The 16,313-nt window shown below is 45.1% G+C and overlaps 1 protein-coding gene across 1 annotated transcript in view; it reads right to left on the reverse strand.

Annotated features, from left to right (window-relative positions):
* LOC111156748 (neural precursor cell expressed, developmentally down-regulated 9) overlaps positions 1 to 16,313 on the reverse strand; it is a 184,768-nt gene that overhangs the window by 108,595 nt on the left and 59,860 nt on the right. Inside the window, exon 2 of the mRNA XM_022517809.1 lies at positions 5,946 to 6,131. Within this exon, the coding sequence (XP_022373517.1) occupies positions 5,946 to 5,957 (12 nt within the window). The 5' untranslated portion in view covers positions 5,958 to 6,131. The remainder of the gene's footprint in view (positions 1 to 5,945; positions 6,132 to 16,313) is intronic.

Here is a 16,313-nt window from a genome sequence, read left to right on the forward strand (position 1 = left end):
GAAAAGGAGAATGGGTTTGATTCTATAGCTGACATAATTTATGCATGTTTTAGTTTTGAAATACACAGTATTTATTCAAGGGGAGAAGTCTTTGCGATGAGATGTGTATACCTACCTCCACGGAACTAATGATAATGAGGACAGTGGAAATGTCCCCAGGCATCTAAGCCCTGGACTCCCATCCTTACTGAGACAGCACCCACAGCTTCAAGTAAGGGGCCTCCAGCTTCTCTGGATATCAGAAACCCCCATGGGGCTTGCTAATATTATGGCAATTCCTGATTTTATGTTAGATCTCCTGATTTAGATCCACTGTGAATGGGGTCCAGGGTTCTGTTTTGAGAGTCTTTGTTGGTGATTCTGATCAACACCAGCATTTGAGAAACAATTTCCTTCAGGTTGGGAGATCAAACCTCTATTTCTGGTTTGCAATTAGTTATCACCAATTAACTATTTACTGAAAGAAAGGAAAGGAAATTCATGCTTCTTTGGATGCCTTCTTTGTGTCAGGCATTGTGCCCGACAGTCTTAAGTACATATTATTTAAAATTTTCCAACAGTCTGACAAAATTGGCACAACTATCCTTATTTTGCAAAAGAGAAGATGGAGGTTGAGAGAGGGTAAAAAATATTAGTAAATACTGGGGCAGAGAGTTGAACCCAGATCTCTTTGGCTCCAACCAGCCTACCTGTCCTGTGAAACCACATTCCCCGACCATTCTGCTGGGCATTTTCTACGCACCCAGAATTGGACCAAATGTTTTGGGGTTCGTAATAGGTCACCCTGTAATCTACTGAGTGATAGTATGAGAAATTTCTTTTTTTCTTTTTTAAAGATTTTATTTATTTATTTGACAGAGAGAGATCACAAGTAGGCAGAGAGGCAAGGGGTGGGGAAGGGAGAAGCAGGCTCCCCGCTGAGCAGAGAGCCCGATGCAGGGCTTGATCCCAGGGTCCTGAGACCATGACCTGAGCCGGAGGCAGAGGCTTTAACTCACTGAGCCACCCAGGCACCCCAGTATGAGAAATTTCTTAAGAAGATGATGGATCTTTGAGGAAGAGATGAATCTTTTCATTCACTTGGGAAAGCTTCTGCTCCCTTATACTATGGATAGGAAGTGCACTGACCAGAGACTTCACTTGAAACTGAGTAATCATCTGTCAGCCTCCAAAGATTGGGTGATGGGCGGCTCTCAGTTGAGTCCTTCTGAGATGGTCCTCAGCTGAAAAGACCCTCTTCATTCATGTCATACCAAACCCCTCCCCACCCCATCATCCCATGACTGGTCCAGGCGGGGATAGAAAGGTCTAGCACCCTTACTTGCATTCCAGACAACTCTCTCCATGCACGGAGCACCATGTGGTCAGCCTGGGCCTTAACTCTGACTGTACTGCAGTCCAGCTCCCCTCCTGCCTTCCTTGCTGTTAGATATCCTGACAGCATCTCCCATAACCCCTGTACGCCAGTCTCCATTTCTCCAGAGTCTGCTTCTCTTGACCTGTGATGTTGTTCCATCAAATTTTCCTTGTGGATAAATTCTGATTCTGTATGGGTGGTAAAATGGGCTTAACTGTGTCCCCCTCCATATCTGTATATTCAAGTCCTAACCCACAGTATCTCAGGATGTGACTCTATTTGGTCTTTGAGGAGTTGGATTGACTATAGCGTCTTTAAAAGAGCATTCATGAGGGCACCTGGGTGGCTCAGTGGGTTAAAGCCTCTGCCTTTGGCTCAGGTCATGATCCCAGGGTCCTGGGATCAAGCCCTGCATCAGGCTTTCCGCTCAGCGGGAAGCCTGCTTCTCTTCCTCTCTCTCTGCCTCCCTCTCTGCCTACTTGTGATCTCTGTCTGTTAAACAAATTAAAAAAAAAAAATCTTAAAAAAAAAAAGCGCATTCAGGGTAAAATGAGGTCATGTGGGTGGGCACTAATCCAGGATGACTGGTGTCCTTATAACAAGAAGAGATTAGGACACAGACACGCATTGAGGGAAGACCATGTGAGGACACAGTAAGAAGGCAACCATCTGCAAGTCTCAGGGGAAACGGTACCTGCCGACACACCTTGATCTTGAACTTCCAGCCTCTAGAACTGTGAGAATGCAAATGCCCGTTAAGCCATCAGCCTGCAGTCTGTGTTATGGCCACCAGAGCAGACTAACCAAAGCAGCTTCAGAGATACCCTTCGTTTCAGTCCCTTTTCTTTCATCCTTACTCTCAAGGAACAACCTGGAAATCTGAACAAGATAAATCATCTTTGAAGTATACGGAGGAGAGGTAATAATTCTCCATGCGAAAAGTTTTCATAGTCCCTAAAATAGGTCATATTTGCTTAAGGGCTGAGAAAAAGAACATGTGAATTCCTCCACTTCCTTGCATCTCCCTTTTTAGGACATCAAAAACCTATAGCAGGTGTAAATACACACTTCGATGACCACTTTGGACCTACAGTGAACCTGTATTTCATGGGAAAAAAAGGGCACAGTTTGCAAGCCTTGTCAGTCAACACATTTTGGCCATTCGTGAAGCAGGAGTCCAGCTGGATGTTTTTTCTTTAGATAAACCATCACAGACCATGGCCAGCTGTCAGCTTCCTGCCTTACTATAAAGGGAAAGAGTGAGAAATGCCAAAGAAAAAGTTTTGCAATTTAAAAGCTTTTTTTTCCCCCCAGGATTCTTGTTTTTCCAAGCCAGCCCCATCACCAGGGGTGCATTGGGAAATTACCGACCAGCTCTCTAAAACGGAACAACCCTGAACTGTCACTTGTCAGTTTCCGTGGTGTGAACAACCCCACCGTGGCCGCTGTTGAGTTACTCGTGTGAACTCACTGGGAAGGACGAGCCCAGTTGGCTCTAGGGAGCCGGAACCAGCTATTCCAACACACCACTGGTTCCTACAGAATTGCAAAGGAAGGCTGCCTGCCGCCCAGCCTCTCTGCATCTCACGATGGCCCCCCCCGAGTATGCCCATGAGCTCTCCGCCTTCCCTCCACATTAGTGTTTGCACAGGTAGCTCAGGGCTTGCTTTCATTTGCTGAGTCATTTGGTAAAGGGCTTGCTTTCAAAAGTATTGATATGCTTAGCACAGGTTTCCCCAAAGGATGTTTCTGGTCATGACCTCACAGCATCTTCATGGCGGCTCCCCAGCCCAGACAATCACAGCACAGGCGGCTCAGGAGAGCAATCCAGTCTAGCCTGACCCAGATTCCTAAAGGCTCAATCTCTCCCCTTGGACTTTTCTTACGCTCTGCTTCTCCCATCTTCCGCCTTGAGGGATTTCTTTGAGCTGCGTGGACTTTACGTCCCATGTGCTGTAGGACTCTGAATTTCACTGGAAGCCTCTCTCGAGCATTTAGAATGTGCCAAACACAACTGTGAGCAATTTGCATACTTCGTCATCACAACGACCCCTGCAAAGAGGTTCTATTCTCACCCCATTTTATAGATGAAGAAACTGAGGCACTGAGAGGTTAAATAACTTGCTCAAGGTTCTATTATTTGTGAGTGGCAGGGCCGGGATTCAAATCAGGCAGCACGGCTTCAGGTCTGCATCTTTAAGCAGCACTTGGCCCCCCCCGAGAGCAGTAGGGATGATCTCTAGAAACCACTGATGACAAGGAATCACTGCTCCTTTTCGTTGTTAGGTGATACTGATAATTGCCCAAATTTTCCATTCTACTTAGTCTAGTGTGAAGTTACAGGCAAGTGTGTATGTGTGTGTCTGTAATATTGACACAGAGTTCGATAATGAAAAAAAAAAAGAAAAACCCAACCAGAAGTGTTAGAATTAATGATCCCAAGGACCCTTGGACTCTGGACATAGATGATTCTAAAGCAAATGAAAGATTTCAGGTGGTAGAATTGTCTGGTTTTCAGATCCAGAATACCAAAAGTTGAGAATCAGCGTGTAGTGGAAATGCCACAGTGCTAGTGTTCATTGCAGGGACTCAAATGAAATGAAATATTAGCTTGCATTCGAGAATGCTAAGTTTTTTGTTTTGGGGGTTTTTTTGGTTTGTTTTTGTTTTTTTGTTTTGCTTTGTTTTTGTCTCAATTTAATGAAACTGGCTGAGTAGTTCTGAATAAATTAAGAAATTAACACTCATGCTGCGTGACTTGAGGAATCACGAGTAAATGTAATTTGCTTCAGTTTAAATTTGTACAGGATCCTCCCCTATCTGTGAAACATACATTCCAGGACCCCCAGGGATGCTGGGAAATGCGGGGAGTACTGCACTTGGTACACGCTATACTTTTTCCCATACGTACATGCCTGTGATAAAGCTTAATTTAAAAATTAACAACAGGAATCAAATAGAATGACTATAACAATATACTGTAATACAAGTTATGTGAATGTGGTCTGTCTCGCTCCCAAATCCCATAGTGTCCCGTGCTCACCTTCTTGTGATGGCTTGAGATGATCAGATGCCTACGTGAGGTGCAGTGGGCTGAATGACATAGGCATTGGGACATAGGGTTAGGTGACTTTGACCCTCTTGAAGACACTCAGAAGGAGGGTCATCTGTCCAGAATGGAGCTGACTGTGAGTGGCAGAAACTGTGTAGAGTGAAATCCTGGCTAAGGGGGGATTAGTGTCATTTGGGGTGGTTGAAGCTTCTAACGTGTCCAATTCTGTGACAGATTTTTTTCATGGGATCTTGGGACTTGGAGGACTTTAAGGAAGTCATTATTTTAAAACACTGCAGTGATATGGCAATCTGGTTTTTAAAGACTTCCATGCAAATCATTTTATTTCTCATCGAAGTGTTTTAAAAAACATTTGTCATTTTACTTAACTTATAACCTTTCTCCCACAAATGAAATAGGGCCCTTTTTGGATTGACACGGGTGCCCCGTTGCTTTCTTATTTGTACTGATGGTCAGTTCCCCATGTGATATAAACAACAGATTGTGGATCTCAGCACATAGGGGAATTACCCTTTCTTTTTCTCCTTTTAAAAAAAGACTTATCTAATTATTTGAGAGAGAGAGAGAGAGAGAGAGAGAGAGACAAAGCAAGCATGGGGGAAGAGGTAGAAGAAGAGAATCTTAAGGAGACTGCTCTAAGCACGGAGCCCAGACGCGGGGCTTGATCTTGCAACCCTGAGATCACGACATGAGCTGAAACCAAGAGTCGGGTGCTTATTAACTCCCTGGGCTACCAGGCGCCCCTTAACCGTTCTTAAGAGCACAAGTTACTTCATACGCATTTTCTCATTTCATCCTCAGGACAATCTTCCTATCTCCATTTTATAAATTCAGGGACAAAGATTAAAAAGAGTCAAATAAGTGGCTCTTAGTTACTCGACTGTTAAGCCTCAGTGACCTAAATCCAGCTCTACCTGACGCCCCCAATGCCGCCACACCACCCATGCGGTCTGCTTCCATTACAGGTCAATTACAGATGCGTTACACATCCCTTCTTTGACTTAGCTTCCACAAAACCTTTAGAAAGCCTTGGTTAGAGAGACAATGGACCATTTTAACTCTAACCTCTACTTCAGGCCAAGCTGACTTTCTTGTGGAACAGCTGAATGGGAAGGGAACAGTTTAATACTGTTGCTCAGATGGAGAAAGGAGGCACTGGAGAACTGGCTAACGTAACCTAGGGCATCAGCTTCTGAACAGTTCTGTGAGTGTAACTTCCAGACTTGCTCGAGCACTAGTCGTACTAAGGGGAATATCCTTCCTTTATCCCGGAAGATTGCTTCCCCTGAGATTGAATGGATTTCCTGTGAACATCAGCATATCCAGCGCAAAAGATTCCCCTACCAGAGCAAAATTCAGTGGTGGCCCGAAATCAGCCTTCTAAATCCAAATATTAGTTACAATCCTGAGTGCGGGTGGAATGCCATTTGGTTTATTGTTTCAAATGAATTAGTCTGGATTGAGCTGGACAAAAGGGAAGTGGATGAAACGTACGTTTTTCCCATCACGACTCACCGTTCCCCACATTTTCCCAGGTACCCCGCTCCGTGGCGCCAAGGAATGCTGGAGCTCTGGATCTTGAAAAAGACGACTCCCGTGTTAGTCGGCTGACCAGCTTCTTTCTTTTCATAACTCGTTTTAAAGAATACACGATCTTCTCAGGCCAGGGTGTGACATGCTGGAATTCACAGCTTCTTGAATCTGAAAAGACATTTAAAATGTGAAAGTGGGTAAACGCTGACAGTGGCTGAGACACTTTTTATCACTTAAGGACTGCATCGTAGCAGCTGGAAAAGCCGAATCCATAGTCCCATGAATGGAACCCGTCATCCATTCATTCATTCATCCATCCATCCATTCATTCATTCAATCACGCCACCAAGGATAGCATTTACGGTACTCTCATTACACGTTTACCTGGAATTGCAAAGATGCAGAAAATACGATCCTGTTCTCAAAGACCCCACAGTCTAATAGGACAAACCAAAAAAATACAGTTCCGTGAAATGTTACAGGTCCTCTGATAGAACATGAAGTGGATCTGGTGATGATGCAGAAGGAAGGTGGTGTCTTAAGTGATGGGTAGATATTTGCCAGGTGTTTCTTACTGGGACAGAATGGCAGAAGTGAGTGATCCTTCATTAATCTAGAGTCTACAATTTCAGTCCTGCCATGGACGCTCATTGACTTGACTTGTTTTTCTATGCTTCCACCCACTGCTTCTTTACCCCCTTTATATTATTGCTTTATCATTCTGAAACCACCAAATGTTCCTGATTCTACTCATCAATGGCTCGAGAAGGGCACTGCAGCTGTATGCTTCTCTTGTTTCCCTAAAATGAGAAAAACTGGTGCTTTGGCAATGTGGCTTTTAAACAGCTTAAATGCAAAGCCCAGAATTTTATTTTTTGGGGAGAAAAACCAGACTGGGCTCTTGGTTGGTTAGTAGAGGCCAGCTTTTCACTTCCCTTTCATGATCTCACAGCTATAAAGTTCAGTTCTGGGGTGTGTGTGTGTGTGTGCGTGCGTACGCATGTGTGTATCCTTATGGACCATTGTTGAAATACATATTCTTAGAAAAATCCTGATATGTAAACCACATGGGCTGCACAGACATCTCTCTGAGAACCGGGAATCTGAATCTTTGTCAAAGGAAAGTGTTTTTCCTATCAAGAATGAGAAATCAAAACCAAATGGTTGTTTTAAAATGTGGAGCAGAAGAAGGATTGTGTCTGGCACATAGTAGAAGCTCAGCAAAGTGTGTAATAAATTTGCCCAGCTGCCCTTATGGGGAAGAGAAGTCTTTTTAGAACTGCTTTCCAAACAGAGGGTAATTGGGAGTTGGTCTCCTTTTACTTCTGCTAGGATGGGAATAGCTTCCTGTAATTTCGGTTTGATAAACACAATATTTAAAATCTTGGTTAAGATGGGGAGAAGGGAATTTTCCTCTAAAGCACTTGCAGTGGCTAGGCTAGAGGACACGGGTCCATGACTCATTTGCTCTGCCTGAACCCGTCCATGGTCACCCAAATATCTCGGCCGCAGATGGTGGAGAAAACTTCAGTGAGAGTTACTATTTCCAGAATTCAGTCCATTTCCCCCTGAAGTATTCATGTCTTGAGGCATTTTAACTGCCCAAGGTGTCTGGGCTTAAAAGCAAGTCTTCTGAGCTGATTTGTCTATGGGGATCCCAAAAACAACAGCACTAGGAATGATAGATAGATAGATAGATAGATAGATAGATAGATAGATTTCATTAATTCTTTTTGAAAGATTTTATTTATTTATTCATGAGAGACAGAGAGACAGAGGCAGAGGAAGAAACAGTTTCCCCATAGAGCAGGGAGCCCAGTGCTGAACTTGATCCCAGGACTCTGGGATCATGACCTGAGCCAAATCCAGACCCTTAACCTACTGAACCCCCCAGCGCCCCACATTAACTCTTCATTGTGATAGATAACACACATAGAAAAAACAAATGTGGAGCTGATCAGTTGCCATAAATTGCCTTCCAGATGTAGGCACAACATAATACCAGGACCCCAGAAGTTTTTCAACTGTCCTTCCAAAAACAACCCCTTTCTTTAAAAGCAGTACTGCCTTGAGTCCCATGCAGGGGGCCCCATATTGGGCCTTGTGCTTTTGGGCTTCTAAGATTTCCTCCACCGATATCCCTTTCTAAAGGGAGAGGAATCCTTGAGGCCAAGAGGCCATGTCTATCTAGAACCCATGTCTCCTTTTCTTTTTTTTTCCTGAAGATTGTATTTATTTATTTGACAAAGAGAGACACAGTGAGAGAGGGAACACAAGCAGGGGGAGTGGGAGAGGGAGAGGGAGAAGCAGGCTTCCCGCAGAGCAGGCAGCCTGATGGGGGGCTCGATCCCAGAGCCCTGGGATCATGACTGAGCAGAAGGCAGATGCTTAACAACTGAGCCATTCAGGTGCCCCCATGTCTCCCTTTCTTTTTTTTTTTTTTTTTTTTAAAGATTTTTAAATTTTTTTTATTTATTCATTTGACGGACAGAGATCACAAGTAGTCTGAGAGGCAGGTAGAGAGAGAGAGAGAAGAGGAAGCAGGCTCCCTGCTGAGCAGAGAGCCCGATGCAGGGCTCGATCCCAGGACCCTGGGATCATGACCTGAGCTGAAGGCAGAGGCTTAACCCACTGAGCCACCCAGGCGCCCCTCCATGTCTCCCTTTCTAAACCATGCACCAAGTACCATGACCTTGGAATTCCCTATCCAGATGATTCTGAGTCCACTTCCAGATCTTTCCCGGCCTCTTCCTCAGGTCCACCTGCCCCAGGGGTGGTCCGGGGCAGCTACTTGTACGAGGCTGTGGATGAACATACATGGACGCAAAGGTCCGTGAGATATGGGATGGGGCTGAGAGTGGGAAGAGACGGTGGGAGTCTGGGGGCCCCTCCTCTTGTGCCACATATTCCAGCGAGAAGCTCTAAGCCGTCCAAGAACTCTAGGGTCCAAACTAGCCTTCCAGGTTGCCATGAAGATGTGTTTGTCGAGGCAAGAGGATAAAACATCTTTTATTTAATATAGCATTACTTTAATTTCCTGTAAAATATTTAGGCTGGGGTGCCTGGGTGGCTCAGTTGTTAAGCATCTGCTTTCAGCTCAGGTCATGATCCCAGGGTCCTGGGTTCGAGCCCCGCGTTGGGCTCCCTGCTTGTCAGGAAGCCTGCTTCTCCCTATTCCACTCCCCCTGCTCTCTGTGTCTCTCTCTGTCAAATAAACAAATAAAATCTTTAAAAATAAAATAAAATAAATAAAATAAAATATTTAGGCCTATGATTATGATATACAATTCTCCATTTAAGCCCCGGAAATGTTAGGGGTGAACCTGCTTAAAGGCAACTACTCCATTATGGTAATCCCCTCCTTGCCTTGCTTTATACCCTACCCCTTACAGCTGCATTCATCTACACTAGAGTCGCTTTTCCCTGTTTTTGAACTCTGAGTCACAGAGTATGTATTCTTTTATGTTACGTTCTTCCAGCCAGGATTACGCTCGTGAAACTCATCTACGTTGTTGCCGACAACTATAGTCTGCAATTTTCTTTGCCGTATAGTATTCCATCATGTTGCTATCTGTCCATTTCAATGCTGAGGGACAAGTGAATTGTCTCCAGGATGAGGCTCTTGTGAATGGTCCTGCTGGGGAGAACTTTGTCCATTTCTGTTCTCCATATACCCAAGAATGGAATTTGCTGGATGATAGATACGCATTTCTTCAACTTTCCTGGAAAATACCAAATTGTTTTCCAAAGCAGCCGTACTAATTTATATTCTCACCAGCAGGGCATGAGACATCCCACGGCTCCTGACAATGGCTGGTATTTCTTTTTAGTTTTAACCATTCTGTGCTAGGAATATTCTAGTACACTACTTTTTTCGTCTTCTTTTTCTCTTCGTGATTTGTGTCTGAAGATACTGAAGTGATTCTGGGAACTTAGAGTTTCAAATTGACTGCCATTAACATCAGTAGAAGTATATACTAATAGTAACATTATTATTTATGATAACATCTATAGTTCCCATTTGAAATATGGCAGCTAGGAGAAGATCTACAGTCTTGGTAGATGCACAATAGCAAAATCCAAAGCAATGGGGTTGGCCCATACAGCATTTTAAAATAACGCTGATTAGCAGACTGACCTGGGGTGGGGGTGGGGGGTCGGGGCTGTGACCCAACACACTCGCTATGTAGTTGGCATTGACCTTTTCCTTTCATAGAGGTCTGCACGTCCCCAGAGCACTGACAGTCAAGGCAGCGCCGAGCACAGAGGGCTGACTTGTCTGGCTGGGGCCAGTCAGGGCCACCCTAGAGGCAGAAGATTAGCTGGGGAAGGCCATGAGCTTGCAGCTCATTAGCCTGCCATCTCTGATGGCACCTGTTTCTCCAGGAGGTGGCAACAGCCATGTGCTCTGGTCAACAGAAAGCAAGGGACAAGCACAAGCCTCTTCTGCAGAAACGAGCACAGCCTCCTCACTGCCCACCTTCTTCTTCGCCTACTCGGGTCCCTGAGCTTTCTCCCTTCACCTTCTTCTTGCTAATATCCTCAATCTCCATGCGCCTTGGTCCTTTTAATGCACCCTCCTAGACCAAGCCCAGCTCTGAATGCGCTCCATGGTTTACTTTCTCTACGTCAATCTCCCAGCTGTGGAGCATTGCTGGAAAATCGACACACCCTGCAGACGGTCCTACTCTATACTTATGGCCACCAAAGCCATCTGGGCTCTTGTTATGGTCAGACAGCCCCTCTCTGTTTCCCTGGTTCGCTCAGCCTCCCATTTTCCTGTCTAATGACAGATCCTCTCCTGGAAGGATGCAATGGTGTCTACTCTAGACACAACTGGCTGTTGTTCGTTATGCGCAGGCTGTTTCAGACTATCTCCACTGTCCTCAAGTCCCTGGTTTCAGTACCAGCCCCTCTACTGAACCCTACTTCCCAACTCTACCATCAGCTTCAATGGGCAGTCTCTCTTCCTGCTTCTCGAAGAAAGCTAGAGCTGCCTCACGTGGACTCCCTCGACTTCCCTCCTCATCTGTGGACTCATTTAGCATCTAGACTCCTCCCTTTCTCCTTCCTGCCTCCTTGTGACAATAAAGGAAGCGTCTTCTCTTGTGCCCAAGTGTATCCCTCGACCTGGCCTCAATGCCTTACTCAGGGACATCTCTCGATATTCCTCTCCTCTTTTTCTCTCCTCACTTCCTCCCTGGAGTTGTCGAATAGGCTCACATCTCTCCCTTAAGAACCAACCTTCCTTAGCTTGGCCAGGAACCTCATCCAAGCAGGGCAAGAAGCAGCGCTAGGGGTTGGGATGTGTTCCCGCCCCCTCCAAGTTCCTACGTTGAATTCCTAGCTTCCCTTATTTCAGAAAGTGACCTTATTTGGAAATAGGGTCCCTGAAGGCGTAATCAGTTAAAATGAATGACACTCTCTCTGGATCTCCCTTTCCTCATTTGGGACACAGGAGTCATTGGATGGCCATTTTTTGGGTGGGCAATTCCAAAATCTGTGGGAGCAGAGATGGCAGATGGGAGAGGGAAGTTAGAAGCGGGGGGGGGGGGCGGGGGGGGGGGAGGGGGTAGGGGTTCTGAGCGCCGCACCTCTCCTTTGACCACAACAGTTCCAGTTTTAAAAGCTTTACAGTTTGGAACTCTTGGTAATATTTGGCTGAAAAAAAGTGTTTCACTGTTTAAAAAATAAAATACAAAATTTAAGTCTCCTGGCTTAGGTGATATCTCAGATCCTTTCTAACCTCGATAGACTATGATTATAAGATTTTGCCAGTGAAAGTGTATGGGTTTGATGAACATATTGCAGATTTTTCTCAAAAAAAAACCTCAACTTAATAAATTTTTCTTTCCTGCGAAGGAGAATTTGATAAAAGATGGACTACAGCAATTTAATTTTTGAGCCTTTTAAAGACATTCATATAAAACATTCCCATATTAGAAAAGCAATTTTTCCTGGGGCATGATACATTGGAATTTGGGGTTTAGAAATATGCTTGCTGTCTACCCGGGGCTCTGAGACCTTGTGCGAGTATTTGTACATGAACGGGAACTTCTGATGATGAGCTCTTATGGAGAATCACTGTGGCTGCTCTGTCTTTGTTTCCACAGGAACTTGATCAGTGCCTGGTACACAGTAGGGCTCAATGAGTCCTTACTGAATGAGGCTCCCTGAAGGTCTGTGAGAATTCTCGGTGATAGGAAAGAAATAGAACTTCTTTCTAAGGGAAAGGATGAGTGGGGTAGAATCCACAAACACAGATTAAGAGGGGGGCCTGTGTTCTTGAGCGAGGTGTGGGTAAAATGGCACTGTTTCTGCCTGTGGGACAGTTGTCTGTGGATGGGATAAGCATAGTGGAAGATGGTAGCTCTATGACCTCCTCAGAAGAATCTGTCTAGGTTCCTGGTTACCTGGCAAATCCTTTCATTTCCTACCCAGAGACTTAGTGGACCACTGAGCCTACATTTTTCTTATTTCTCCCTGGATATTTCTCTAGTTGGTATCTGATCCTTATTTTTAAGGACCCCTAATGGGAAAGAATCTGGGTAGCTAGTAAGATAAACTAGGTTTTCCAACCTCTTCTGTCTCCCAGTCTGCCATGTGCCCCTGGCCATGTTCATGGCTGGAAGTGCCCTGGAAATCAGGGGGCTTGGGTCCTAGTCTCAGGTGTGTGACTTTGGGCAGCTCAGCCATTTCTCATTCCCAGTTTCATCCTGTGGAAGATGAAGGGTCAGACAAAATTGTCTCCTCAATTCCATATCTGATACAGGTTATCACCTGGATATATAATTGGTGGGACAGTGGGAAAGGCATTATTGACCAAAAATAGTGTCTTTCTTTCTCTGTCTCTGTCTTTCAGTCTGTCTCTGACCCTGTCATCCTACACGATGTTTCCACTTTGCTGTACCTCTGAGATAAGGCCTTGGAGGGGATGCTGACATCACAGTGCTATTTAAAATGCCTAGAAGCTAAGCGTTTAACAGTTGTGAACATCAGAGCTGTTACAATTTCCACACCTGGGGTGTGTCCTGAGGGAATGAAGCCTAACCTGGATCGGATTTATGGTCAAAGATGTCAGAAAGACCCTCATCAGGGTCTCCCCAGAGGAGGAGACCAGGAGAAGGAGGAGCAGAACGGGAGCTAAAGCCAGCTGGGTGCCCTGATGTGTCCTCCTATGCGTGATTCTAGGCCTGGGACCACTGCACTCAGCAGTGCGCACGGACGGCCAGCTGTCTAGCCAATGGCCCCTGGAACAGAGGCCTCGTGAAACTGCACACTTACTAAGTTGTCTTCCTTGAGGGGGGCCTGGGTGGCTCTGTGGCTCAGTGGCTCAGTGCCTCTGCCTTCGGCTCAGGTCATGATCTCATGGTCCTGGGATGGAGCCCCACATTGGGCTCTCTGCTCAGTGGGGAGCCTGCTTCCCCCCCTTACTCTGCCTGCTGCTCTGCCTACTTGTGATCTCTCTGTGCGTCAAATAAATAAGTAAAAATCTGTAAAAAAACAAAACAAAACAAAACAAAACCCAAAACCCAAGTTGTCTTCCTTGGGAATTGTATTTCCCTGGGCTGTGGAGGCTTGCTAAGATGTTGGTTGCCAGCCGATGGAGGCCTTCTATCTCACTGGGATTCTCACAGTTTATTTTGGTAGGTAACTAAGACAGAAAGACAGAGTTAATTAAACTCTTCATAAAACAGTCCATCAGCCACCTGCTTGCAGAGCAAAAAGTCAAATTCTTCGCTGTGCTTTGGCAGAAGGACTGTGTCCTTCAGCCTCCCCTTGGGCCCCATTCAGGATTCTAACCAGGTTACCTGGTTAGAAAAAAACTTCTTTTTCGTTACGGTATATATTTTTTCCATTTGTGTAAAAGCAGTAAATACATACCAGTGATCTCGTCAGGCCATGCCAAAGAAGAATTTGTAGGGGATTTAATACCCTAATGCATCAGGCACACTTGAATTTGGCTAAACATTCAAATTGGGTGGTTTGGCTCAGTAGAAGCAGTTGATATGTTGTCGGGGGAAAACTTTTCAAGCTACCTCGGTTCTTTCAGAATGATCCCTGGAAGGGACTGACTTTTAAGTGAGCTGGAAATTCTCAGGTATGTTTTAGAGATCTACAGAACAAGCCTTCCCTTTGTTGGAAATGGGTAAGACTCAGTAAAGAGAGTGAGATGGGCAGGGCTGTCTGTTCATCCAAGGGCACGTGCAAACGTGCACCCTGGGGGCATAGCAACGAAGTCATCGCTGTTTTAGGATTTTCTGCAAGCATCAAGATATTCCAAATGACCGCCAAAACCCTGACCAAGAAAAAGGGCATGGCAATAACCACGGAATAAGCCAGGGTGGAAGTGAGAGTTGTAAGTCCTTAAAACTCTTCTGCGCTTAGGTAATGTCTTGCTGAACTCATGGCCCTCCTTCTTTTCCTGGTCTTTGCCAGCAAATTTTCAGGAATCTCTTAGCAGAAGAGAGGACATTGTTTGCTGCACCTTCCACTCCCGTGGAGTTCTTGGACGCTGACTGTTTACAGGGACTCTCAAGTGCCTTCGTTCCCCATCTGGTATTCATTTTTATTTCTTCTTCTTTACTAGGCTCTGACTCATCTCCATCCAACCTTCAGGTTTCCTGAAGGCGGGCTTCCCCAGACATGGCGCCCCACCCAGCTCACACAACTTGCCACGAGGAATGAACAGTCTCTGTCCCCAGTCTCGGGGAACGGGACAGTGATTTATTCAATCATCCAGGTCAGAAATGGAGACGTTTTCTCAGCGCTTCATTTATTCTCACTGCTGACATCTCACTGGGGATGGGGTCTTGTCCTTCTGAGCTTCTCAGCTCTCCTATTCCCTCTTCCCCCCAATCTGGCCACATCTCAGTTGCCCCCATCTTAACTCATTGTCTCACCACTGGACCAGTGACATTTTCATCCCACTTTATCCTCAAGGCAACGGGGAAGACTTTGGAAGGTATTGACTGGGAAGCAACTCGATCACATTTCTTCATCACAAAAATCACACTGAATCTCGTGGATGAATTGGAAAGGTGGGTGGCAAGGAGGGGCCGAGAATCCATCACAAAGCTGGGCCAGGATCCAGATGAGAAATGAGAGGGTCTGGATTAAGCCCATGACAGAAACGATGAAGACGAGAGCAAGGGGCCACTTGGCAAGTCGGTGGGTAAAGTACAGTATCTGATTGGAACTAGAAGGTGAAGGAGAGGAAATGTTTATAATAAATGTCCCGCAGATAGAAGAAGAGATTGGGTGGATGATAGGACCGTTCTGAGAAAGACAAAATTAAGAATTAAGCTGGTGAGAAAATGATGAATTTAATGTGACGTGTTAGGTTCCGATTTCAGGTGGGGAATGTCATGAAGGGAGGAAATCTGTAAGCAATTATGTATTTAGTTGATGCTTGAACAACACGGGTTTTAACTGCACAGTTTCACTTATAGCAATTTTTTTAAGATGTATTTATTTATTTGAGAGAGAGAGAGAAAGTATGCGTGAATGGAGCAAGGGGCAGAGGGAGAGAGAGAAAAATCTCAAGCAGACTCCACGCTGAGCGCAGAGCCTGCCAAGGGGCTCGATCCCAAGACCCTGAGATCATGACCTGAGCCAAAATCACCAGCTGGCTGCTTAACCGACTGAATCATCCAAGTACCTCCTCCTTATGTGTGGATTTTTTCAATAAATATGGTACAGTACTTCAGACCTTAGGACTTGCCCATTTCTCTCTCTCTCTCTCTCTCTATATATATATATATATGCTACTTCCTTATAATAAATCATACACACACACGCACGTGCACACACACGCACACACACACACACATTCATGCTATTACTTCTGTTTCTATGGAAGACCCAGACGCTGACTAATACAGCACAGGGTGAAAGAGAAAAAAATTGGAAGGAAGGAAGGGAGAGTGAAAGAAAAGTGTGTGATGAACAAGTCCACGAGAGCCTATGTGCTTTGAAAATGTAGGGAGAGGGCGGGTGACCGTCTGACTGTCTGTCATGTCTGATGGCATCAATGACTCATCAAGATTATGTAACTAGAATTAGCCTTCAGACTCTGCTGTCTTGGAGGTTTTGTCTCATAAATGCTGGACTTCCTAGCTTGGCTTGTTTTCTTGTTACTTAGGAGCCGTTGCTAGCATAAGGTCATACTTAGAAAACTGAACCCTCAGTAAGATTACTCAGAGACTTGGCTGCTTTCTCCCTGGCCATTTTATCTTTAGATTGAAAAAAGAAATTGTTCACTTTTCTTAAGCGACATTACTCATCACTTTGAAATATGCCTTATAGGCCAGCCCTGAAATCTGGTGATTTTTTTTTTATACTTGTGAA

Source organism: Enhydra lutris, unplaced genomic scaffold (genome assembly GCF_002288905.1).
Source record: "Enhydra lutris kenyoni isolate GAN:26980312 unplaced genomic scaffold, ASM228890v2 scaffoldscaffold48, whole genome shotgun sequence".
Lineage (NCBI taxonomy): Eukaryota > Metazoa > Chordata > Mammalia > Carnivora > Mustelidae > Enhydra > Enhydra lutris.